At 38.1% G+C, this 26,162-nt stretch overlaps 2 protein-coding genes across 3 annotated transcripts; both read right to left on the minus strand.

Annotated features, from left to right (window-relative positions):
• Positions 1 to 378: 378 nt before the first annotated feature.
• Positions 379 to 8,854, minus strand: LOC121959059 (upstream-binding factor 1-like protein 1). Its single transcript, XM_042508241.2, has 15 exons — positions 8,482 to 8,854; positions 8,162 to 8,337; positions 6,563 to 6,640; positions 5,529 to 5,684; positions 5,370 to 5,434; positions 5,219 to 5,273; positions 4,851 to 4,915; positions 3,807 to 3,948; positions 3,654 to 3,692; positions 2,822 to 2,874; positions 2,505 to 2,694; positions 2,366 to 2,413; positions 2,185 to 2,268; positions 832 to 903; positions 379 to 738 (listed from the first exon to the last, which is right to left on the minus strand). Exons 1-15 carry the CDS (start codon positions 8,513 to 8,515, stop codon positions 691 to 693), a joined length of 1,305 nt encoding a protein of 434 aa, XP_042364175.2. The 5' UTR covers positions 8,516 to 8,854; the 3' UTR covers positions 379 to 690.
• Positions 8,855 to 9,746: 892 nt separating this feature from the next.
• Positions 9,747 to 23,191, minus strand: slc4a1b (solute carrier family 4 member 1b (Diego blood group)). 2 transcript variants are annotated; one of them, XM_088070226.1, is made up of 18 exons: positions 23,089 to 23,191; positions 21,662 to 21,702; positions 19,773 to 19,946; positions 19,276 to 19,411; positions 17,935 to 18,007; positions 17,656 to 17,698; positions 17,339 to 17,523; positions 15,979 to 16,189; positions 15,646 to 15,849; positions 14,950 to 15,098; positions 14,132 to 14,326; positions 13,761 to 14,009; positions 12,952 to 13,041; positions 12,324 to 12,490; positions 11,981 to 12,222; positions 11,707 to 11,876; positions 10,555 to 10,728; positions 9,747 to 10,466 (listed from the first exon to the last, which is right to left on the minus strand). In XM_088070226.1, exons 3-18 carry the CDS (start codon positions 19,927 to 19,929, stop codon positions 10,386 to 10,388), a joined length of 2,526 nt encoding a protein of 841 aa, XP_087926352.1. In that variant the 5' UTR covers positions 19,930 to 19,946; positions 21,662 to 21,702; positions 23,089 to 23,191; the 3' UTR covers positions 9,747 to 10,385. The 2 variants fall into 2 exon arrangements, with proteins under 2 accessions (XP_087926352.1, XP_042363742.1); XM_042507808.2 differs by lacking the exon at positions 21,662 to 21,702 and having other exon boundaries at positions 23,089 to 23,188.
• Positions 23,192 to 26,162: the final 2,971 nt, after the last annotated feature.

Genomic DNA, 26,162 nt, shown 5'->3' on the forward strand with positions numbered 1-26,162 from the left:
TAATTTATTACAAAACATGTTTTAGAACCACTTATTTTTTAATGCAAAAAGCTTAATTTGTAAAGTAACTAAAGCTGATAAAGTGAAGTACAAAGTACAATATTTCCCTTTAAAATGTAGTACAGAAAAACTATAAAGTAGCGTGAAAATACTCACATAAAGTGCAAGTACCTCAAATTCATATTTAAGGACTTGAGTAAATGTACTTAGTAACATTCCACCACTGAATCCAGGCCAGTGTGACTGCATGTTACCCTGCATAATTTGGGGGTTATATTGGCCTTTTGTTTGGCTTTGTCATTATAAACCATCCTTTTTTTTAAACTGTGGTCTGCTTCGGTTTGTGCCTTGTTATTTGAACTGCACAGCATAAGGCAATCCAGATGAATCATGTTTATTGGAACCATTTCTTCTCTCTGGTATTTACAAACAACATGTGCAAGGGTTTATACCAGTGAAAAAACAATACTTGACAAAGTCTATTTTTTTGTTTTTCCACAAAATAATAAAAATTAAATAAAAAAAACAGGTGGTAAAGACATAACTTTGAGAACACGGAGTATAAAATTAGTCAATCTGAGAGCAAAACATCGTCCATCGTTTCAAATGTGATCCAGTGTGCAGGCCATCTGTCGAACAATCCAGCTCTGAACTCAATGTGGCGATCTGTTGTTCTTCTCACGTCACAATCTAATACACCTCAAACATGACAACATCGTCATCGTCTTCTTCCTCGACCTGTAGATCAACAGTTGATAGTTAAAACAAACAAACTGAACTGAAAAAAATAATTAAAAACTACAAAAAAAAAGAAGTTTTAAGAGTTCTAACCTCAGAAGCGTTAAAATCCATTTCCTCTTCATCACTGCTGCTGCTGTCCTCTATGTCTTCATCTTCTGAATCCTGTGTAACAAAGGACAGATTTTTACTGAGCTTTTTAAACCTGAGTGCAGCATCTAGATATTCTGGACATAAATCACAGTAACCCTAAAACTATTGCCGCGTTCCTTATTTTGAAGCATTAATTGAGTATGTACTAATTAGCATACATCAACTAACATTATATAGGAGTCATAAGTAAACCTAAAGAATAATTTCCAATGAATTACATTTACTTGAAACTTTACAATAATCCCAATTCCACCAGAAGTGGCTGTGGGGTGAGACGAGGAGCCGACTGTGGCCTCTCAAAACAATACATGTGATTTCACCAGAAGTGCTGCAGCACGTTCCAGTAGCAGCTCTCTGTTCTGTTCTGCTAAAAATACTTGTCTATTTTTGACGCAGTCGCACAAAACAGATCAAGCTGGCCAGAGAGTGGAATGGCACATACAGTCGTTTTTCAAAATAAACCCTCATTAAATCTAAATGTTAGAGATACAGAGTATTGGATTTTTTGATGGTATGCTGATATGTAACAACTCATTTGGCTGATAACCGATACTAATAGATATATTTTTTCCCCCACCTAATTTTAATAATCAAGTTTCTTCTGTGGTGGAATTAACGCCATATTGTGCATACAGCTCTCGTGATGGCCCACCAGCAGATGGAGACATGAAATACAATGCTTTTCAAGGTAAGGTACAAAAAAAGTAAAAAGCATCTTTGCAGATTCATTTTAAAGCCCATATCTGCTGATACCGACGACTTACCGATATTATCGTGCATCCCTAATAATAAAAAATAAGTAAGTAAGTAAGTAAATAAGTAAACCACAGTTTCACTTTCACTGCCTGGTGTTCTGCTGCTCCATCTGTGATAACAGTATGCTCGGCACTCCGACAGTCTGGTGCAATAAATAACTGCACGGTATATATATATATTTTAATAGCGCTAGAAAATTTATTTTTGGTGACAGATGTTTTAATTGTGGCAGCCTGCCACAAATAAATGTGTGGGAAACCCTAAGTAGGAAATAACAACAATAAACACATTAAAAACAACAAAAAAGAAACCATTTGCTGCAACTACATAGCCTAGTTACTTGAGGTAGGAGCATAAATATCAAGGAAAAAATGATCAAATCTGCAAATTCACATCTGTATGATGCACAGCAGAGGATAGAGCAAAAATAAGTCACAGGTAGAATTCAGGCGAAAGACAGCCGTACTCTCAGAGCTTTGCATTGGTGTGGTTAAGAACTGTTTACTTCATATGTGTTGCATCAACATGTCAACTTACTGATGGTCTGTACACAGCATCACAGGCTTCTTCTCTGCCTAACTGATTAATTTCCATTTGGGTGACAAAGAGGTATTGTTGTTTCTGCAAATAGAGACAGATTATTAATATTAGAAATAAAAGTTAGAGAAACCTATAATTAAAGAAACAAATGGGTTCTTGAATTTGTGTAAGTGCTTACACTGGGCTTGGTATTCCGGTAAGTGATCTGCTCTGCTATTGGCAACGTCTGAGGAATACAAAAGGGGATGATTTTTAGGACCTTCTGGTCTGAAGATTAAAACAAAACTGCCTTGAATTAAAAAAATATTATTTTTTACCGTAAACCATTTATTCAGCTCGATCGCATATTTTATCTTGCTTTCTAGTGCTTTCTTTCTGTAGCGTTCCTTCTCCTGAAGGGAGAGGTTGTGCCACAATTTGTTACTCTTTGCGAAGCGCTCCCTCCGGTCTTGGATTTTATTCTTCAGAAGTTCCATCTGAGTTTTGCAGAAAAGTGAAGTAGCAGATCTGTGAGTAGAGAAAAAAAATCAGTCACGAGTTTGTCTGCAAGTAGACAACTACGGATTTGATTTGTTGCAAGTTGTCATTTACTCTGGGTAATTCAAAGCAACAAATATTTTCCGGTAATGCTCACCGAGGTGGTCTCTTGGGTTCGCCAGGAAGATATGTTGGATGCTTTTTTCTGACCTGCATGTAAATGACAAGATTTATTTGTAAAACTTGTAAAATATGTATTTTTTAAGTGAAGAGAGATCACAAACATCCACTGAGTAAAAGCTGTTCTTTGTATGAGGCAAAAATGAGGTAAAAAAAAAACACAGACTCCTTAACTACACAGAAAATGAACAACTGGTAGCTGGAGAAGTGAACAAATAGGTTCAATAAAATCAAAGTTCCTGAAAATTGTTACCACACTAGTCAACCAAGTGTTGAAAACAGCGTTTCTTTATGGGAAGTGACAGCCCACTGATGAAAGTTTTACATTACTGATATATTTGCAGTGCTGGGGGTGTCGTCTGTGGAAAAAAGGCTGTATTAAGTCACTCCAAATGCAAACCGAAAACATTTCCTACTGCTGCAGCTTTAACATTAAAAACATTTCCCTGGTAAAACATAAGTTGATTTTTATAATCAAGTAGTCACAAGAAATGCAGTGTTTTGGTTGGAGAGATAAGCACTACTGCTACTACCATTGCCCGACTTCCATGTTAAAATAACAATATTTTATTTTGCTGCCCCAGAGCTCTTTGACCTGTAGTGTTAAACTGCATTTACCACCAGTAACTACAGGTGCTGCAAAATCAACCAGAACTTAAATCTTTGAGATTGTGACATCAAGAAAACCATCCAGATCTCTGCATGTGCAGGAAACATGAAATGAATTCTGTAGAACATAAACAACATGGTCACACAAAGACTAACATCATCAGCTAAACGTTGCAACTGTAATCTTGTAAATTACTCACCCTTAGAGAATTCAGCTTGATTGAGTACTGATTCTGCAGCTGAAAGAAAAGACCAAAGTATTTACTTCAGATTCAAGTGATATTTTTTCTGTAACATAAAATGCCAATATTTCGCAATACTGTCTTTATGAACCAGATTGTGTGTGCTGATACCATTTTGCAGCGTGAGTTGTACTCTTTCCTCTGTTCCTCAGTCAAATCCCACCAACGTTGGGCCCACACACGCACGATGGTAGTTGTTGTGGAATATGGCATGGATGTACCTTGCTCTTTGCAGAACAGAATATAGCCATTGCTAAAGACACAAATACACACACATGCTCAGCTGACAGTTTATTACCTGGTTGCATCATTATTAGCCTGAGATGATTTAGTCCATTACTGAAAAATTAAGACATAACAGGTGAAAAAACTGTAATCAAGCTACATTTATAAGGCCGTGACTAAATCCGCTTTAGCTTCTAAAATTTTCTTCTTCCTCAAGTCTAATGATGGCAGGAAATATTGAGCATCTTTGGAAATGCCATGCCCTATAATGGATGAGGACGTGAATGAGGTTACCTTTCAAATCAGTCCCTCAAGGGTTTCATGATTGCAACAATTACCAAAAATTCAGCCAGTCCACATGAATTTTGCTAGACCATGCAAATGTGACCAATCACTGTAACTTTAGCTAAATATGACTGTTTAGAATGGGTCAAATCTCATTTTATCACACACACACACGCAGGAATAACTATTGGCCTCTCACAGCTAACATTATCGTTTATCAACGGGTTTAATGACAGAGTTGAGCTGTTTCGCTTTTGGCGTGAGATTGTTGGTTCCATTTACCGGCATAGTGTCTGCTGTTGTTTGTTGGCTTGTGCCAGCAGAGAGAGCAGGAAGAGAGCCTCTTTCCATCAGACCCCACAGAAAATATTGTCTCGATTATTCACTTGATACAAAAGTATGAGAAAATAGGGTCCAGGTTGAAAAATACCAAAGACACCCTTTATGAACGCACGTTGCTTTTTGCACCTTCTGAACTGGGGCCTCCAATGACATCCTCATCCACAACAGTAACGACAATTATTTCATTCACTTAGATGAAGCTTCAAAATTAAAGTCCCGTCAATATATATATACTCTCACTGGTGTGTGTGTGTGTGTGTGTGTGTGCGCGCGCATGTGTGTGTGTGTGTGTGAGACACTTACTAAGGAGGCCTGGGAGGCAGTTTGTTTGCAGCTTCATCTTCATCTTCATCTTGCCTTTCATCATCCTTTAGTAAAGAGAGGTCAAACACCAATTTGAAGATGACAATTACTTAATGAGAACCTTGCCAGAAGTGTTATATAACTACAATCAAACATCTGCCCTTCCAAATAACTACTGTCATATTAACTATATTAAATAGTATAAAAATTATATATATATATATATATATATATATATATATATATATATATATATATATATATATATATATATATAGGTAGTTGGGGGAAAACAATAAACCCAGCTGTCCATGCAAACAGTACACTAGTGTTTATGTCTAGGTGTAGCAGATGTGACCGTCACTTACTGATCGAGCGTTTGCAGAATGTCCCTCCCCCTTGGATCGCAGTTTGTATTGTTTGCTGAAAGACAAAGAGTTTGTTTGACACTGAATTTACCCGCGCAACCTGGACTAAATCATGAGTCGATATGGAACAGGATGTGCGTTAATCAACAACCTGAACTCCAGCATCTTCTTTTTGTATTTGTCCATTGCAAGCTTGTGTTTCTCCACATATGGTGCCTGGAAAATGTCAGTTAATTCACCTTTTAAAATTTGACTCTCTGGGCAACGCTAAATGAAAAAAGGTGCCGTTTCAGCCTTTCACTGACTGTACCTTCTCTTCATCTGGGAGCTCCCTGTACTTCTTCGTTAGGAGCTTGAACAGACTTCGGCGGCCAAGGTCTGGGTGCTTCTCAAGAAACTCAGCACGGTTCTCCTCATAAAAGTTGATATGTGGTCGGATGGGTTTTTTCGGGCGATCCAGATGGGTCTGCAGGTAGAATTACACACTGTCAACTCACTGAATGAAAAGCCCCTTTACACTGCCCATTCAGGGCGGGGATATCACGCTGTTATGCCGTCTTGCCCTTCTGTATACAAGGTACTGCGATAGGAGGTAATAACAGCCCTAAAATGGTGTCTTTATAAACAGGACAGCAATCAGGACCGCGCCATGAGTGGCATGGCGGTGACATTTGACGATGTGTTATGCCTGCGATCCACTGCAAGACATTTAAAAATTATCTGTTAACAGTTAGCAGCTAACTCAAAGAGGAAGAACTGCAGCTGTAAATATCCGCAAATCTGGAAAAAATAACTGCCAGGAGCTTCTTACCCTCTGAGTAGAGAATGAAAACAGCCACCATATAACAAAAGATAATTCAAAATAAACATTATTGCCATATTATGCCATTCCTATTGTTTATAAAGTGCTGCCAATGTGTATGTTTTATGTCACACTAGAGGCCGACGCTGTTGTGTTACAGTTATGGCACTCACACCTCTTTGGTTCAGTGATGCTGGCATGCTGTCTAAAATCACTGACTGGAACAGAATGATGCTGTCGTCATTTGATTCTGTGTAAAAATGCAAAGGATGCATGATGAAAGGACTTAGCAAAGGCCCCATAGCATATTCTCTGGGTAAAAAGGTGTTATGGGACTTTCAGTGCACATGCATAATTAACCAAGCAATACACTGACTACATAACACTGCACAACTGACCGGCAACACAAATGGGTGTGCATTGTTTCAACAGATGAGTGATGTTGTCTTAACGAATTCTGCAGTAGCAGAGACAGTGACATCCATGGTATTTCATATATGACCTTGCAGAACAATTTAGTATTTACAACATGCTGTACTTACCTTAATCTCAGAGACAGGAGAGGAAATTAAATCTTCAGCTTCAACAACGAGTTCTGTGAGGCTCCGAACCTTACGCATCTGAAGAACAAGGACATCACATTCAACTGACAGAACTGATAGAATATCTTCAAGGAATATTTTAATACATTGTACATTTTTGCAGTTCCTCATTCTGCAGGAACATCTTTTACATTTGGTGACTTTTTAATTGGAAAAACCTGCCAAACTTTCCAGTGAAAACCAGTGTGTACTGTTACTAGCATGACAGGAAAAGGAACAGAAAAAAACACCACGGAGGAAGTATGAGCAGGAAAGTCTTCCCTTAATCTGGAGATCCAGAATCAAGCTTCTGCACTACTTAAGTGTCCCTGACCAAGAGCAAGAGGGTAAAAAATACCTTAAGGGTTAAAAACATTAGCTTTTATCAAGATAAAGGGCTGCACATTATGCAAAATTAAAATACATATTGCAATTACGTTGACAGATATTGCTATATTGATTTTTGTTGGGGTATGCACCAAACAAGCATGCTCCCTTACAATTACAATTACGGTTCCCCTTTAGCAGTTAATGAAATCCTAAAAGTAACGATTCACTTCTGAATTCAGAATTCAAATCTGTTATATATGTTTTTGATATTTTGATATTGCATTCTATCGCAGGTATTTTTGGTATATTTTTAAAAAAAAGTAAATTAAAGATCTGTTTTTTTTTATCTGTTTTTTTTTCATTTGGGATAACATTACAGTCCTAATTTAAAGTTTTAAGCATTGGTTTTTACAGCATTTTACATAATTTTTATTATATAAACCAATGATATTGGTTTTTCAGGGCTGATATGATACCGATTATAATTACTTAATGAGACAGAAAACCTATATTTTGAACTGATATGCATGAACATTAACAATGAAAATATTTTTGTTTTGATTGTTTAGCAAATGTTTAACCAAAACTGAAACTTTCAACAACATATACGGTGAATTCCCAGCTTTTTTTTTATAAAGTTAATTGAACATTTTAATAAAAAAATGAATAAATAAAAATATCTCCCTGAGGTTTTGAAAAATAAAAGTTCCCCCTATGCTGATTCTTGCCTTTCCTGGTGTTGGTTGAGTGGAATATGCACACTTTTTTATTAATTAATTTGATCTGAGATTATTAAAATAAAATGCCGATACAGATAATTGGCAAAATGCCATAAATCAGCCCCGATAATCAGCCAGGTTAATAAGCTGTCAATCCCTAGCTGTTTGTTTTGTCCTTTAAATTGTGTCTGTGTTAATTCAATGTTGCCACTTGAAGCACTTTGCATGTGTGTATGACAGGCGCTATATAAACGAAGGTGAATTTAGTCTAACATTTTATGTATAAAATGTATAAAAAATGTTCAAATTAGTCAGGAAACCTAAATCAGATGATGCTGAAATGAACTGTTTCGACCAACATAAAACAGACAGTCATTGGCATTAAGAGCTCATCCTCTTCAACCTGCCAACCTCATCGGCTGTAGCATCTTGTGTGACATCACTGGAAATCTCAGAACAGCTACTGAGTGGTGAAACTGTTTCATCAACTAAAAATTAAATTGTGATTCACCCTCTGAAGAATCTGTCTCCACTTCTCTTTGCAGTCTTCAGGAGAGAAAGGGGGGAAAGCCACCTCACTCCAGTTTAAAGTCTGTAGTACTTTGGTGTATACAGTCATCCTGTCCTGTGCTGGGATGTTGCTTTTGATTGCAGCCAGAAGCTTCTGGAGGTCTTCCTTGGTCCACACTGTAATCATGTCACAGGTACAGAAAGTACAGTCAATCATTACAATAACAAACACGTCTTGCAAAGAAAAGCTACTATTAAGTAATTTGTGTAATTTAAGTAATGATAAATTACTTAATACTACAAGGCATTTATTATACCCACCAGCTTCTTCAGTCGCTTTTTTAGTTTGATCCATTTTTCTAATAAACGTGTTTTCGGCAGAAGTCTTTTGTTATCAGCTGGATGCAAAGTCAAAACTCACTCCATGTTGAACTACACATTAGCATGTTAGCTAACCTGTTAAGCTTAGCTTTGTTAGCAAGTTAACTGAGAGCTAGCGATATCCCGCCTTACGATATATATGAATTGCCGTTGTTACCGTAACGCTCAAAAGCAGCACAAAAACACCACATGGAGCTACACAAAAACATTCGTCACTGTTGTTTTTGTAGCCGCCAACACTTAAAATACGATCCCTGTGCCAACATGTTATGTTTCTGTGTGTTTAGTAGGCGGGTCAGTTGAGAGAGCAACCAATCAGAAACGAGCAAAAAAAAAAAAAAAGAGCGTCACCGGAAGTAGCCAAACAACCAATAAGCTTGCTCCTCTTCTTCTTCGTATTTACTGGCTCTTCGAGCAGCGTTGATGTTACAAAGCGCCACCTATTGATACGGAAGGTGTTAAATCATGGCACTTAATCAACTGAATACTATTAAATCACAAAAAATCGAAATTAGATAATACATTTTAAAAATTGTAATTGCCATTGTCGTGTGTCCAGAGAAAAATACATGTCCACTGGTTTATCATCAGCCCTTTTAACCTTCATTCTTACCACCACTTTCTGTGGTGTGTGTGTGTGTGTGTGTGTGTGTGTGTGTGTGTGTGTGTGTGTGTGTGTGCAAGTGCAATTATTTTAGGTAGAGCATCTATGCAAGGGCACTGTGCAATAGGATTCGGGGGTGATACTGTATGTTAATTGCAGTTTGATTCTACATGTGTGGCCATGTTGTCTGTGTTCTCTGTAATGTCCAAGACAAATTTCTCCTTTCTTATCTTACCTCATTTTCCATTACTGCAGACTGTTAAAAATTTAGGGATTTAAATGTATCCATCCATTGTCTGTACAACATTGCACCCCAATAACACCACAATAAATTAATGTTCTAAGTAAATGTTCTAATAAAAGTCAACAATAGGAACAACAGAACCTTTAATTGGTCCCTGCTTGCACCAATCAAAAGCCTGCCACAACTAAAATAGGACTAGAGCTAATAGGTCCTAAAACCACTGAAAAATTCACAATTTTTAAGCTCCCGACATTGCTCTCCAGTGTTGTCAGTTTGACAATTCCTGCTAAAATATCAATAAGTGATTGAGGAAAAGATGTAATGTATGAAAATACACCAGACCACTGCACAGGGACAGACTTTATTACACAGTGAGAGACTTTATTTGGAAGACTCAAAATTGGTTTTTCATGACACCCAAAATTAAAAGTAAACAAAATATTCAACAGCCAAGATGGAGACTATTATGTGACCACATGGTGCCAAACCACACGCATTTTTCTTCTTAGTTCCATTAAAATACAGCCCTTCTGGGATGGTATATATATATATATATATATATATATATATATATATATATATATATTTCTGTGTGAGATACCAGGTTATGAAACTCCCTGATTATGTCTTGTTTTAAAATTGGGACGTATGGAAGCAACTGTGGATGTTGGAGAACAATATTACATTTTGTAAAAGGCCGGGGAAAATATTCTATGTCTAAATCAAAAGAGGCATAATAGGGGTTAGACTTCTTCCTCCTTTTATGCTGTGTTCTTTTTAAATTGATTTTATTTTAATCTTTTCTCTTTTTTCCCTCTGTAATTCAACTCTAAAAAGAAAACAATAAAGATATATTAAAACAAAAACAACAACAAAAAAACCAAACATATTTGTGCTCAGAGGTGGATGAAACATTAATTTGAGGCACATATAAAATAAATATTTTTTTTTTCAAAATAAAAGTATTGCTGGCATGATAGCTGTCATAGAAGTAATCTATAATGGCATCTGAGATTCACAGTATACATCCTGCCCCGGCTCCTCCTCGAATGTCACTTTGGCGTCGTCAGCATCCAACTACAAACACAACAGACAGAATAAATAACTCCTAAATAATGCTTACATCTGCTCTCATTTATTCAAATGACACAAGGTAACCACTTACACATTTCATCTCCAGTTCAGTGAAGAGACGGCCGGTCATAAACATGCGTAAAGGGATGGTTAGGATGAGTATGAAGGGTAGTGCGAGGGAAGCTGGACTGGACTTCACAATCCACAAAGCTGCAAGGCACACTATCTGGATGGCTGTGAACAAGTGCATGCGTCCTGTGCTCACCTGTGGCAAACATGTCAAAATATCAGTCAGACATGACTGCACACATGGATACTTTTTGCTCTCAGATATGATTTACAGGCTCTAACAGCAGCCAACACATGACATAATACGATACAAGTTCACATATGGGTTTGTTACTGTAAAGCACATTATTATTCTTAAATGGGAAATACACCCATTTGTCGAACAAAAGCCAAAATAGTGAACATGAACAACTCTCCCAAATCTCAAATAAAACCGGAGAGCTAAAACTCATATGTATGATGTCATCAAGTATAAAGTCTGGAGCTGCTCTGTGAATATTAAATTGGGATTTCTGAGTATATGGGTACATTTTGTGTTTGAGAACTGATAACAGTACAACTGAATAAAGCCAATTTAAGTATGAAAAAAAGAAATTGAGTGGGTCCATTCAACTGCTCCTAAGTGTCCCTCATCTTCAAATAAAATTCTGACATGTCTGAAATTTGGTCTGCTGTTGACAGGCTCTCCACATCTGAAACAGAGCCACTAGTGGATTCCCCAACATCATTGCTTTTTTTCCCCAATGCGCCGGCGCAAAGTAACAAAGAGAGCATCTGAAACTGCCATGGCGACATGATGCACCAAATAGATGGACAGTATGGTGGTTTAGTTTTTGAGCTGCGGCAACAACTGTCAACTGTACTGGTGTTATGTTACAGACCTCTGCCAGCAAACAAACCTGACGTCGGTGCTTTAAAATGACACTTAACTGCATCATTTTATTTTACATGCACATTGTAAACACACAGGTTGTGGCTTGTCGATCTGTCCCTTTAGTGTGAGGACATAAATTGTGAGGTTTGAGGTTACATTACAGAGGATTTACTCCTAGAGTGAGAGTTGAACTGAAACATCAACATGTCTGAAATAGGTTCAAACTGAACAGTGTATACCCAGCTTTAGCATTTTAGAGCATCATGCACTTTAGTTATCATGGAATCACGGGACTCTCACTTTGGTGGCGTAGGGTTCGTCAGGGTGGTATTTCTTAGGGATGAGCAGAAGCAGCATACGATCCCACAGCTGGATCCCGTTGAGTGACGTTACTCCCATGTAGAGAAAGATCCCAAACAAGGCCGACATGGGAATCAACTTCAGAATTGGCTCCATCAGAATTGATAGACCTCAACACAAACAGGCATTCAGATAAAGGATGGTGCACTATTAATAACAGACTTGTAGACTTGCAGTTAAAGAAAAGTTGCATGGGTGATTAGAAAGCACCTACCAACCAGCAATGCCACCACGATGCCACTGACCCTCTGCTCATTCACCTTCTCAATCACAGGTTTTGCTCCTTTGCTCATGACGGTGAGGGCGTTGGCGTGAGTGACGGATCTCACCGTAGCAGCACTGAGCCACGGTACACCGAATATTGCACTGAGCCCTCCCATGCCAACTAAAACCAGCAAGTCAAAGTGGAATCCAGAGCCTTTGACCATCTTCCTCTCTGGCTTACTAATTATCAAACTGTAAAGAGGTAAAGCATGAAGTTCGGTTAAGGACAGGCCATTAAATGTTATCAAAGTTTGATAATCCAGTGATTGATGTTGCTGTGATGTAAGACTCACGTTGTGATCTGAGACTCAAGGAAAATTAGAATAAAGACGAGCAAGGCTGGGACACAGCAGGCAAACATCACCCACACAGGGAAAGCCTTGTGCTCTCCAAAAGGATTGATGAGCCAGCCTCTTTTGGATGGGTTGGACACTGTCAGACCTTTGGGAACCACTAATTTCTGTTCAGAAAAAGGCACCAGTTTTTGATTAAATCTATCAGATTTGATGAGTGTTAAGGGATAGGTTTTCATTTTATCTTTCTTTTGTATGAAAACAATAGTGTGCATAGAAACAGATTTTGCCACCTTTTCATACCAGCCAACAAGAGCTCCAAACTGAAGCCTTGTATTAGCTTTAGATTAACTTTGAATTGTCTTTTTGTTTTCCACAGAAAGAGAAACATGGATTTTGTCCTTCATTACTTACAGTGAAAGTACATGGAAGGGACAATTTACTGACCAGTATGAACAGGAGGAATGATAACAGCAAACAAGACCTGTTTCAGTGTCCATATGGGCATCTGGGTATTGTCTTAAGGTATTCTTAAAAATTGTAAACCTATCCCTTTACCATTTCAGATGGATTATACATGTATTCAGCCAATAAACTGGGTTTTTATAGCTTAGACTGATGGGCCAACCTGAGTGTAGGTATCATTAATGTTGTAGTCCACGACAATCATGAGGAAAATGGCAATGGGCACACCAAAGTCACCCAGCAAACGTCTGACCTGGTGAGCACAAATAAGATTAATGATTATCAAGGTAAAATTTTAATTGGATGTATATTACAGAGGATTTTCCTTAAAAAAAAAGTGTAGACTCCTTCGGAAGTAATCTCTCTCAATTATCACTTATGACCAACTACAAGTGTGTGGTGATGTATTTATCTGCAGAGACTCTGCCCTCTGTTTGGATTTTCTTATTGTCTTCTTATTTGGCTGTATTTAAGAAATTCCTGGGCTGCAACCTTTGGGCAGTGGTGTGTAGCCCCCAGCCAATGACAGCATGGTGGCAAAATTGGGGATTTGTCAACCTCCTCTCCCAACATAGGTAGACTATGCTTGCAGCCTTTTACAACCCATACCTACAGTATATTCATTATGAGGAGCTGCTCTCTAGTGGCAACAGTAATTATTGCAGAAGCATTATGCTGCCCTCCATTGTAAGTCGAAGTTGATAATTCTGTGCAAATTTTGGAACAGGTATGTGTCGGCGGTTAGCATAGTTTGCTTCCTAAAGTATTAGCTTTTCCCTTACAAAAGCAGCTTGCAGTGTACAAACAAGCAGTGTAATGAGGATGGGACCAAGTTTGAATGTTGTGTTTACACAATAACAGACCAGTTCCTGCAAAGTACACCTTTAAATGCTTGATAACATGAATAACCTGTTCAGTTATAAAAGGCAAAAGGTCTTCGCTGAAACAATCTGGCCTGTAGAGCCAACTCACCTTTCCAGGAAGAAATGTGCCATTCTTGAACTGTCGCAGGAAGTAAGCAATGAAGAAGCAGCCCAACATGAGGCACATGGAGAGCAGCGCTGTGTTGGGGTAAGGTGGCTTAATGGTGTTGATGATAATAGTTGTGTTGCCGGTAGCATTGTCATAGATGAATAACTCTTCCACCTTTGGGTGCCACGGATTCTCCAGAGTTCCATTCAGATGATCGTAATTTAGAATCAGCGGATGAGCTTTAAAAGTCTAAAAAGAGGTCAGGAGACAGTAGTAGAAGAAACAATATAATCACAGCACTATAAACACAGCAATTAAATGTCCGATTTTATTTGAACAGATGAAACGTGAGATTGATGATGATAGTTTACCCTCCCCAGCTTGGCAAAGGTTTCATAGATGAAGATGAGAGAGATGAGGATGGAGAAGATTTCCTGGGTGAAGCGGGAGATGAAACGCACCAGGAAGCTGCCCTCAAAGGCCACAATGACCACCACAATGATGACCAGCCACACACCAACCCATACTCTCCCCACAATGTACTCAATGTCCTGGGACTTGCAGAACTGAATGGAGGAAACCAGGGATGAGATGAACTTAAGATGCCTTTACAAAAATTTCAGTCTTTGAACCCTGAGCTAACTGCTCTGCTTTCCTTTAAAAAACATGGAAAAAAAGCATAGAGCAACTTACAAGAATTGCACCACATTTAAAAAAAAAAAAAAAAAAAAAAGTTAAAAGTTAAAATTTAAAGTAATTAAAGTTTAAAGTAATTAAAAAGAGCTAGGGGGATTTAACTATAATGATAACTGTCATAATAGATAATATATAATTGTCATAATTAGGTGTTTAAAATTATGTTACAGAATTACAGTTATTTCTTAAGCCCTTTTTATTTCAAAGTAATTTCATTATTTTGTTTTTTTCCTTTCCTTTCATTTTTGCTAATCTTAAGGTATTTTTTTTTAAACTTTTCTTGAACTTTTCTTTTCTTTTTTTTTTTTTTTTTTTTTTTTTTTTTTTACCAATTTCCTTTCATGTTTTTGAAGGAAATCAAGCCAATTTGTGCAGGTTTCAAATGAATTAAAGAAATAATGGCTATGGAGTATGGAAGCTGTCACTTTAATGGGATGACATGGATCACAAAAGCTCTCCTGAATATAAATAATGATTCAGTGTTATAACTCACAGCAAAGAAGGCCTCCTCAAACACTAACAGAGGACCAGAGAATCCAATGACTAGGACAGGCTGAGCAGCAACGAAGCAGAAGATGATCCCCTGAATGCTGGTGGAAATGAGCAGCTCTGAAACGCCCATCATATTGTCCACCTTATCGGCTGTAGTGACAAAGATCACAAGAAAGTAGTAATGTAGCATACAATAACAATAGTCTCATACAAATACATTGATCATACTATACTATGATACTATGATCATTGAAAACCTGGAAAAACATGGAATTTCACAATCTCATTTGTACGGCTTATATATAAGGCAAATGGTCATGCAGTTTCAAAGTTTGCATGACTCACGAGGCAGGCAATTTGCAAATTCATATACGCTACAAATAATGCACCAAACGGACGCAGGTGCAGCGTGACAGATGTCTCAATTCAATGTGCCTACAGAAAGCGTTGCCTAGTATGCTTGGAGCCTGCAGTTACTGTTATTGGTTATTCATGACTAGTTTGCTCACATTTTGCCGCCTTTGCCAAAGTGCCACCTTAAGCAACTGCTAGCTGACATTATGTCCGAATAGCGGTTTTAATCTGACATTTATGAAAAATGCTGGGCAACAACAACAACAAAAAAAATCATGAAAATGTTTTGAAATTTTATGAAATTGTGTGGGAATCAGCAAATAAAACCAATATGGATTCATACCCAACAGTCCGCCAAAGGTGATGGCAGGAGACAGGGCGGCAAAGTAGATAAAGATGATGGCAGCAAGAACCTGGGCATTGAGAGCATCTGTGATATCACTCTTGTAGTGCTGGTAGCGTCTTTTTATGTCTCGCATCATCCCGCCAAATGGTCGACCAGTGCGGGACAGGGGGTCTTCAGGTGGAGGACCAGTAGAGATGGATACTGGGGGGAAAAGAATTCCAATTTAATATGAATACTATAAACTTAAACTAGAAAACAGCTCCTGTACATAACTGTCATATCATATCAGTTCCATGACGATAGTATTGGGTGTGAATTGATAGCATTCACCCCTGCGAGGTGTGGAGTCCTTGCGGACGATGGAATCGGGAGACTGGATCCTGTCCTGCAGGAGTTTCTTCTGAAAACTGATAATGGAGCTGAGCATCGCTTCGTCCTGGATCTCTGTGGGTGGGATGACGATACTGCAGTCCATGAAGTCGGCCACAGCGTCTGTCAGCTCGCGGGGGCTCTTTGCCTGAATCGCTGCCTGACTGAACACCTGGGATGGAGATAGTGAAGAGGATCTTAAGACTGCACGCTGGCTTTGGGGAAGAGTGGCGATGCATTTCTGTGTTCTAAACATTGATTTTGTCTGCACAATTTCATTGTTTGGAGTTTTTGTAGCAATAAATCCTGACTCAGACTGACTCCTTAGACTCATTTGTGGCTTTAAATATGATGACCAAAATCAGGGCTTTAGTTTGTACCAGAAGTCATCACGTCTTTTAACAATTATGTGCTCTGTTAAAGGAATACTTCACCCCACAAAATGATCATTGGTGTATCAATTACTCACCCTGTGTTATGTTGAATTTGTGGAGAAAACCTTGTTTTTCCTACATGCCTCCCATGAAAGAAGAATCCCAAAATGGAAAAAAAAAATCTTGATGAATTGAAGTCATGGAGATCTGCATTTAACAACAGCTAAACTATACTAAAGTCTCTGTTTCCACACGCTCACACAACTTGTGTAGTTTGATTGAAGTCTCATTTATTCAGTCAGATGCTCATAACTTCCTAACAGAAAACCCTGTAATTGAAATAAAAGTGAAATTTAATGCTCTCTTCAAAGTCAGATTCCATTGACAAAACCAGTCATTTTATCTCGCTGAACATAGGAGCTGGTGATCCTGTCAGCAGCTTCTTTGTGTTATTGTTTGACTTTGGTGTTTTAAACAGTTAATCCAGATTCACACAATAACACAAATAAACAACCGATCAAGGCAAAAGCAGACCAGCAGCTCATGTGTTCAGTGAGGTGAAATGATTTTTTAAAATGTTTTTTTATTTTTTTATTTTTTTCAATGGAATCTGGCTTTGAAGAGAGCATGGATAAAATTCAGGAGGGCTATCTGTTTGAGAAGCACTGAGCGTACACTGGATAAATAAAATTTGGATAACATGTAAGAGTTTTTCAATTTGATGTTGTGATACGGCATTGCTGACTATGACTTTAATTCATCAAGATTTTTCTCCGTTTTTGTATTCATTGTTCACCAGAGGCATGCAAACAACTTTTTCTTCACAAATTCAACATTTATGATGTGAGTTATTGATGAACAAATGTTCACTTGGGAGATGAAGTATTCTTTTAATGTGTCCCTGCTCACATGTTTTAGGTCTGTAAAAAGCTTATCAGCTCATTTACCTTATCTGCCATAAGTGCTGCCATCGCGCGGCCAGTCTCTCGGTAATCCATGTCAGTCTTGTTGGGGCCAACCAGAGCAAAGACAAAGCGTACAGGCACCGGGGCTTCCAATGCCGAATCAAGCACCACCGCTTCCTTCAGACGCACAAACACGACTGTAGGCCTTTCTAGGAACTCCAAGGCTCCTGGTTCAAGATGCAGAAATGTTGTTACCACAGATGAACACACACATATACATTAAAGATGCACACAAACACTTCCATAGCCAGACACATATTCTACTCCAGATCCTTAATGAAAAGCAAATACTGGCTTACCTACTAGCACCATGGAGGCCTCAACGCTGTCAGATTCATCTCTCTGAAGGAACACAGAACGAATCCAAAACTGAGGTTATGTATATCGGAACAAAAAATCTGAATGTGCATCAAAACAAATCCAAAAACAGACTCCTCTGAAAGTTTCTCTGTCAGACTTTTGAAACGGTCTGATGCCAGAAGTCCCTTTCACCTTTGTCATTATACCACCATTATCATGATATCCGATCAGGTTATCACCAATGACATATGGATAATCTCATCATTGGAAGAACTTACCCTATCCTTAACGGAAAACTTCTGCAGGTCCACACCATCAGTCAGAGCTTGTCTCTCTGGGTCATCTGATTGGCTGGAGGAAGAAAATCACATGTCATTAGCTGTTTTTGTGTCAGACTGAGTGGCTGCGATGACAGACAGACAGGAGGAAAGTTGTGTATGTATACATTCACCTGACAAAACAGTCACTCAACAAAATATGTGATTAGGTGATAGGAGGCAGATGTTGTCTGTGGACAGAGCCACTCTCAGCAAGAAAGCATATTTCTAAGAATGTCACACAATCTGATCTGATTGTGAGATGTTTTTTGTATTCAAAGCCAGTCTTAGAGTCTGAATTTGTTCAGGCAAAGGAAGAAAATGAAATAAATCCCTTATATAATACTGAATCAATAAATAGATAATATAATCTTCTGATTACTGGATCTTATCAAGCAGTGTAAAGGAACAATATTTAGAATAAATTTTAAAGGGGAGCGAGAGGTTGGCTTGGACTCAAAACAAAAGGAATTGACCAGATTGCCATTTGTTCTTGTGAATAAACCTTTACATCTCAGCAAAATAGACTCGGGCAACTTACAGCACAGTTGCCATGAATATTAACATTTGCATATTTTACAGGTATCATATTGTAAGAGTGAAATTGTCTGAGGTTAACATAACAGTGTAAACTTTGGTTTAGTATTTTATAAAAATGTATATGTACTATCTTGTTTACACGTACTGGGTATTTCCAGTTGTCGGTGCTTTTCAGGCAGCTGGTAGTTCTTGTGGTTGAGAAAGGGGAGAGGAAGAGAAGAGGAGAGGGCTGAGCTGGCGGTGGGGTTCGAGCAGGAAACCCAAAACATGTTGGACTAAAATGTTTTTTGTTGCCAAAACACGATCTCTTCCTAACCATAACCAAGTTTTTTTGTGCCTCATCCTATCAACTTGTTAACCACAGCTTTTTGAAACAAAACATAAAGTTTCAAAGAACTGGCTACATAATAATGAACAAATGTAACGTATCTGAGGTTTGCAGTTTTCATTTAGATTTCTTTGCTTATTGAACAAAAATTTGAAAACACAATGACAATATATACCCTTTTAGAAGGTGAAGTGCGAGGTAACTACAGTACGATTTGGTCACCTTAATAAAGACTTACAGGCACAATGGTTCTGTGGTCAGAGACGCTGTTTCATAATTACAGGTTTGATCTCAACAATAGCTACGTAGGTGTTGTGTTCAACATTCTCTGAGCAAGATAGTTAAACTCAGCTTTAGATAAAAGCATCAGCTCAAAGCCTAAATGTAGGTCATTTGTGTTTGAGTCACGGTTGGGTGATGTCTTGGAGGGATACCTGCGGTTCTGAAGAAGAGCTTTCAGCACTCCCTCACGGTCCCCTGGCCTGATCTCCCTCTTGTTAACCATCTCTGTGACCATCTTCTCTGCGATGGTGGCCAGTGTCTGCTCTTCACAGTCGAAAATTGTTACACCTTTGACAAAGAGACATAGTCAAAGATAACTGTGAAGAAGAGGAGGCTGGTGTGTTTGTAGTGTGAGGGGAGCTTCAGACAAAACCTAAAGCTAGAACTAAGCGCAAAGTCCCAAAAAAAATTAGGTTTTAAGGGTTTGGCACTCTCGTGATAAAAAAAAAAAATCTGTACAAAAAATGCAGCTTGGAAGTTTAATCTAAAATAACACATTTGTTTGTTATATTTGGTAATAATACTTTGAATTTACAAGGTAACTTAAGCTGTCAGTCAATGTATGGTGAATTAAAAAGAATAATACTGCCATCTCAGAGTATTGTAGTGAAGCATAAAGTGCAACATGTTCTGATTGATTTCCTCTGACCTGTGTTCATGGTGCGTCGGAGCTGGACGAGGCTCTTGAAGGTGAGGTAGGAGATGCTGGAGGACGCCCACACCCCGGCCTGAGGGTCGAAGCTCTCCTCGTAGCCCGCCCATCGGCCCGTTTCCTGCCAGTAGGTCTGCTGCTTTTGGTCCTTCATTAGCTTCTTCAGTTCCTCTGAAAGCACAGATAGACACAGATGTAAACAATGGCTGAGATGGACATGAACATGGGAGACAGACGCTAACAATGTGAGACAGAGTGAAAATCTGGACGGGGCAGGTGGATGAATTAAACTTGCACCTCCCACAATTACAGTGTAAACATGTGTTTCCACAACTGTGGTTTCAATAGCCACTTCCTACTTGTCTGTGTCACTGTGAGTTAATATTTGGTCTCCATCCAACCTTAAAATGGAAATTTTAAGTACAAATAGCTTTTATATCAAGAAAATTTAAGGCTTTTTTTTGGTTAAAGAAAAGGTCCATATTAATGATCATAAAATGATCATATTACTCACTCCATGTTGTTAATAAATCTATTTTTTCCTACATGCCTCCATAGTGAACAATCCAAAAACTGAGAAAATTCTTGATAAAGTGGAGTAATAAAGTCCACGTTTAACAACGGCAAAGTTATATCAAAACATTTGTTTACAAATTCTTACAGTTTTTTCCTTTCCTACCAAAGTTTCAGTATGTTTTGTATCAAATTATTTCAGCCTTTTCTCACTGTAGCTTAACAAAGAATCAAGCGACACAAAGATGGAATTTGATATTTATAAGTCTTTAATTTTGGAAGATTTTTTCTTGATCTGACATACTCAGACTGTGCCTGTTAAAATATTCGTTTCACTTGAACTTCAGAAGTCATTTTTTAATTTGAATGTGTGTTGCTTTATTGACTTGAAAAAGTGCAAACATATCCTTCATCTATGAATAAGATGATTATTTTTACCACTATAAACATTCAGGTGAATCAATACTTGATTGTAATTAAAACAATGTGTAACATTCTATTTGTATTAATAAGGATATTAATGAATGTATCATAAAAATTCAGCGCTTTTCATTAATAAAAAGTTTCACAGTAAGAACAACATAGCAAAACTGAGATAAATTGTAACATTTGCTAAAGCAAAGGGAAGATTAATGAAATTAAAAGAATAAAAATGATAAAACTGAATAATTTAAAAAAAAATATAACAGTATTAAAATGGACATAATGGTGAAGGCTGATAAAAACAGAAAACTTTTCCAGTAAAAGTGAGATTTTTAGAAGGCGGCTTGCCTGTTGCTGTATATGTGGTGTTGCTATGTGCATTTTTCAGGTATTCAGTTTAATTTCTTATCAAGAGTAACTTTCACTACATTTCCCACAATGACTTTGAACAAACCTTGCTGATTATGCCTGAGTGTGTTGCCTTCAGCTTAAGGTCATACTTGTAGATGACAGAGATATAATCATGCCTTATGGCCCCTTAAAGAGACACCCTCACACCTCAAACAGGATCAGATATACCATGTCCATGCTTCACTGCATCATAAAAACACTGATGATATTTTGGGTATTGTTTTCCACCCAAGTGTCACATTAAGCTACTGTAATTTCATCTTGGCAGCAACAATGTGGATATGGATCAGACTAATGTGGAAAGGTGATGTCCAGATGACACTTCTGTGTCTATAAGGTAAACATGTTGGCTGTGTCCCGTCTCAGCCACCAGCAGGCTCCAGGCTCTGGGCCACTGCTCGTTTCCGGTGTGGACATGAATGACGGCTCACCCTGGACATGTTTAGACTGTCAATACATGTCGTGTGCCTGGAGTGGGGATACAGTGTGTGTGTGTGTGTGTGTGTGTGTGTGTGTGTGCGCGCGCGTGCGCTTCTTACCTGTCACTCTGCACTGGGGTTGGCGTCTATGTTTCAGGCAGCTGGACCAGACACAATGGATCCAGTTAAAAAACACTCCGGTTTTCAACACTAAGATATTTTTTCCAATAACATATTACTGAGAATATGTTCCTCACATGACCCCAGTTGACTTCCATACACATTTTATACAAATACAAAGTTTAAATTTTGAATAAAATGTGTGTATTTAGGCAATCAAGAAATAATGTGGTTCTTTTAAATTTGTTTATTAAAAGCTTTGTTGAAAAGTACTAAAACATGAACTAAATTAATTCATGTTTAAATTTGCAACAAAGACATACATTTTATAGGAAATATGGATTTAGGTTGTTGTTTAGTCTTATGTAACATATCTTCGGAGTGTCCATTTTTATCTCAGATTAGACCAAAGCGCTGAAGTTGTCTGTGACAACAGAAAAAATTATTTCCAAAACACAACTGAGCAAAGGGGTGGAAGATTCAGATCAGACCAACTAGACGCTAGTGCATGCATGCATGTGTGTGTATGTGTGTGTGTGTGTGCGCGCGTATGCACATGCCTGTGTGCATATGTGAATTATCAAGTACAAATATGCATGTTCTTCTATGTTCTTTAAATAAATATTAATCCTTACATTAGTAGTTGGTGCAGTATGCACACGAGTGGAGATGTGTCTGCAATGCTGGGCCTAGAACATTAGGTGCCCTGGCTAGCTCCCATGGCCCTTCCCTTGGTTCAGTTTTGCATGAAAATAAGCATCTAACACACATACACAGTTTTTATTGCATGTGTCCAAAGTGCACAAAAGCCCCCTTACACCAATATGCGTGTGGAAAGATAGCAATTAATGTCCACACCCTAAATTACTTATCTTTTAAAACTGGGCATGTAAAATTTCTTCAGCAAATTCATATGTTTTTTTAACCCACATTACAGAATTTGTGGGTATTTTTCTCACTTAAGCACAGGGGCCTTCTTTTAACTCTATCAGCTGAATCATTAAATGTGAGCATCTCACTTACACACTTATGGTCTGAATATATCATCAAAATAAGCCTGCTGTGTAGTCTTGAAGATGTTTTGCCCCTTAGGCTCAACAGCTTGAATGACCGCTCCATGACTTGGATTGCTGAGAGCCTCCATGGTATTATTGTGCATTTTGTAAAACATTAGAAATTTCCTCCTCAGTTGTCCCACATTATCACTGAAAGAAATCTGCAGCTTTCATGCCTCATGGCTCAGATTTTCTTGAAAAGTGTTTTACTTTGCAGATCAGAATTTGAGTAAGACTAAACAGACAACTGAACAATTCTTTGCAAATCATCCTACTGCAGCATTGACTATAAGATATTAAAAAGTTGTCATATATTTTATATATTACTGCACTAATGTCATTCATGACTTGAGCAGAAAAGGTGATACTTACCTCCTGCAGGCAATCAGCAGTGACAAGTGACTGACCCTGGAGTGGCAAAAAAGCGTGACTAACCACCACCTCTTTAAAGCAGCCTCTGTTTGTATGTGTGGGTGCATGCTGCCTGATGATAATGGGTGGGACTAACACACACACACACACACACACACACACACACACACACACACACACACACACACACACACACATGGACATGCACACTCTAATTCTCTCTGAACCACACATCCAGCAGAGCAATGTGTTCTGTCTCACCCATAATATTGATAGTAAATAAACCGACTTGGTATGTGCAGAAAACCAGTCGCACTGTGTCATTATCCCACCAGCATCTTATCGCATTTAATGTCTGTGTTTGTGAAGACAACATAGGCTTGGATTACAGTGGCGGCCCTGCATGTTCACCTTCAACACCGCCGGGGAGAAGAGTGAAACTTTGGACGCCTTTCATCTTCTTCTCTGCTTCTCCCTTTCAGAAGGCCGAAATCTCCTGACACTGAGGCCTGAGACATGGCAAACTTTAAACACACTGTCAGTCACCTGCACATTGGAGTGTGACACTGAATGTTCTGGTTAAAAAAAAGTTAGGGTACTTACCCTCTGGAGGGGATGCAGAAGGAGCACTCTGGTTCATTTTGGGTCTGTTAAAGTGAAAATATGCATTTAACCATATTGAAACCCAATTTTCCATGCTTTAGTGACATCTGGATTCCATTCATTAAAGGATTATCTCAGAGATGTAGTAACCTTCACACTGTGCTGAATGTGTTTGAGATTCTACCTGAGATATCATACACACGTACTGTGTATATTTACACGTGCATGGCTGCACACATGCATACATTTACAGTATATTTATACTTTCTTACAGGTGTCTGATGTCTGAAAATTATGTAAGAAGTGTGGCCACAGATGGGATACCTGTGTCAAGCTACAGTGTGTGTTACTTGGGGTGATTCTGTATCACAGACTTTTTCTTTTTGCAATGAATGTAGTTTTAACTTTTAAGTTATAGCTGCTTAAGATACTAACATTTTATACTCATGACAGTAAAAATTAGCCTACTTATGCATTTTTCTGTCATTTTTCCCCTTTTTTGTTGTTGGTCATCTTTATAAATATTCACTTAATTTATATTACAAATGTGCTGTCATGTATCAGTGCACCTTCTGACAGCTGTATATCAGCTGTCAACCAGCTGTCAATATGTGACATATCTGCCACTGTGCAGAGGATTGTGGGTCAAAATAGCCAGAAAAGCATGCTTGCTTGAATACTGCAAAATCCAGCCAGATATAGTGGAACATCCGGATATTTTTTGGCATATTGCATCTTACATACTATGTATTGGGACATATTAAATCTTTCTTTACCGTACTATATAGATTGGTAGTTTGGGTACTGGAACGGTCAGCCAGTCTTTGCATCTTGTGAGACACCACAGATTTTACAAAAAAACTTAAATGATGATAAGTTAATAAATGATTCTTTGCAATGTTTCCATCTGATTTTGAATAAATAATAGGTTTTCAAACCATTCTTTTCGTCAGTTTGTCAAACTGTGTTTAATGCCGAAATAAGTACTCTACTTCCCCCCATAATGATTATTATTAGTTGTATGTCAATTATTCACCCTGTGTCAAATTTATAAAGCAAACTGTCAAAAAGTTTTCTTCTTATGAAGAAAAGTGTCATTCATTTGCCAAATAGAAAAAAAAGAACAAACGTGAAAGATGAATGAACTCTATTGGCCACGATAATCATGATTTTATGCCAGCCCTATTTAAAGCACCCCAGCATAAACAGTGCATGCCCACTGTTCATCTGTACCCGTGACTGTTCATGCAGAAGTGTTTTAAATAGTAGAAAAGTACTTCAATTTCGATTTTTTCTATTTAATGGATAAATATTCTAGATTAGTCAAGTGGACCTTATTCATCATATTTGTCATCATAAAATTTAATTTACCTCAGTATGACAAAACAGGCAAAATGAGAAGGCTTTATTCACCCATATACAGTATGTTTTTCAACAAATGTTTCACTCTGATTGCCTTTCCACTGAGGTGTTTAGTATACATGTATTGAAACTGTACAGAGTGTAAATAGAGGACACCAGCAGCGTCCTGTCAAGCAACATTATATATCTGTAAGGACTGTATTATTATCATCTGTTTAGTCTTCACTTTGTTGTGGTTGAGTTTGTGATCAGGGACATTCTGGTTATATTACTTCTTTATAGTATAGCCCGTGTGACCAAATGTTGAGATGTGATATGTCACAAAAACCTGAGTGGAGTCTTGAAGATGTTTTGCCTCTCAGGCTAAATTAGTAGTGTGTCACTCCATGACTCCGATAGCTGAGGGCCTCCATAGTATTACTATGCATTTTGTAATGAATGTTAAAGGAACAGTTCGCCCCAAAATCCAAAATACATATTTTTCATTTTACCTATAGTGCTATTTATTAGTCTAGATTCTTTTGGTGTGAGTTACCAAGGGGCTGGAGATATTGACCCTAGAGGTGTCTGCCTTTTCTCAAATAGAACTAGATGGCACTCAGCCTTGTGGTGCTCAAAGCACAGAAAAATGTCTTTTTCCAGAAATCATGACCCGGTTATTCAAAATAATAAACAGTCTTTGTTGCTAGCAGTTTATGTTGAAACTTTTTTCTGCCTCCTGAACTACACCAACGACAGAATCACCGCAGAGAAGGAAGCATGCATCTGCAAGCTCACCTAGCACCACTGAGCAAGCTAACATTACAGCTCAGTTTAGGAGGATGCCATTAATGTTGGCATCTTGCACTGTTATGAGCACAAGCCTCTTTTCGATTAGTGGATGCACACTTCCTTCTGCTACATGGCTGGCGGGTTTATTTCTGTAGATAGAAACTAGTTCCTAAATGAAACTGCTCACAACAGGGTCTGTGGGTTACCCATGATTTATGGAAGGAGATATTGCATTCAGATGTATTTTTGGCACTTTTGAGCACCACAAGCTGAGTGCCGTCTTGTTCCAGTTCCAGAGATCGCAAACATCTCTATAGCCGATATCTGTAACCCTCAGC

Source organism: Plectropomus leopardus, chromosome 19, assembly GCF_026936395.1.
Source record: "Plectropomus leopardus strain MGB_pleo_1.0 chromosome 19, ASM2693639v1, whole genome shotgun sequence".
Taxonomy (NCBI): Eukaryota; Metazoa; Chordata; class Actinopteri; order Perciformes; family Serranidae; genus Plectropomus; species Plectropomus leopardus.

Coding starts and splice junctions, on each gene's coding strand:
- LOC121959059 (XM_042508241.2), bottom strand. CDS start 8,515: ATGGATCAAACTAAAAAAGCGACTGAAGAAGCTG. Junction 3,949..4,850: donor CTGCCTCCCAGGCCTCCTTA/GTAAGTGTCTCA, acceptor TTGTGTCTTTAG/CAATGGCTATATTCTGTTCT. Junction 2,414..2,504: donor AGCTGAATAAATGGTTTACG/GTAAAAAATAAT, acceptor TGTATTCCTCAG/ACGTTGCCAATAGCAGAGCA.
- slc4a1b (XM_088070226.1), bottom strand. CDS start 19,929: ATGAAGGACCAAAAGCAGCAGACCTACTGGCAGGAAACGGGCCGATGG. Junction 19,412..19,772: donor CCGACGCACCATGAACACAG/GTCAGAGGAAAT, acceptor TCTTTGTCAAAG/GTGTAACAATTTTCGACTGT. Junction 15,099..15,645: donor CACCTTTGGCGGACTGTTGG/GTATGAATCCAT, acceptor TTGTCACTACAG/CCGATAAGGTGGACAATATG.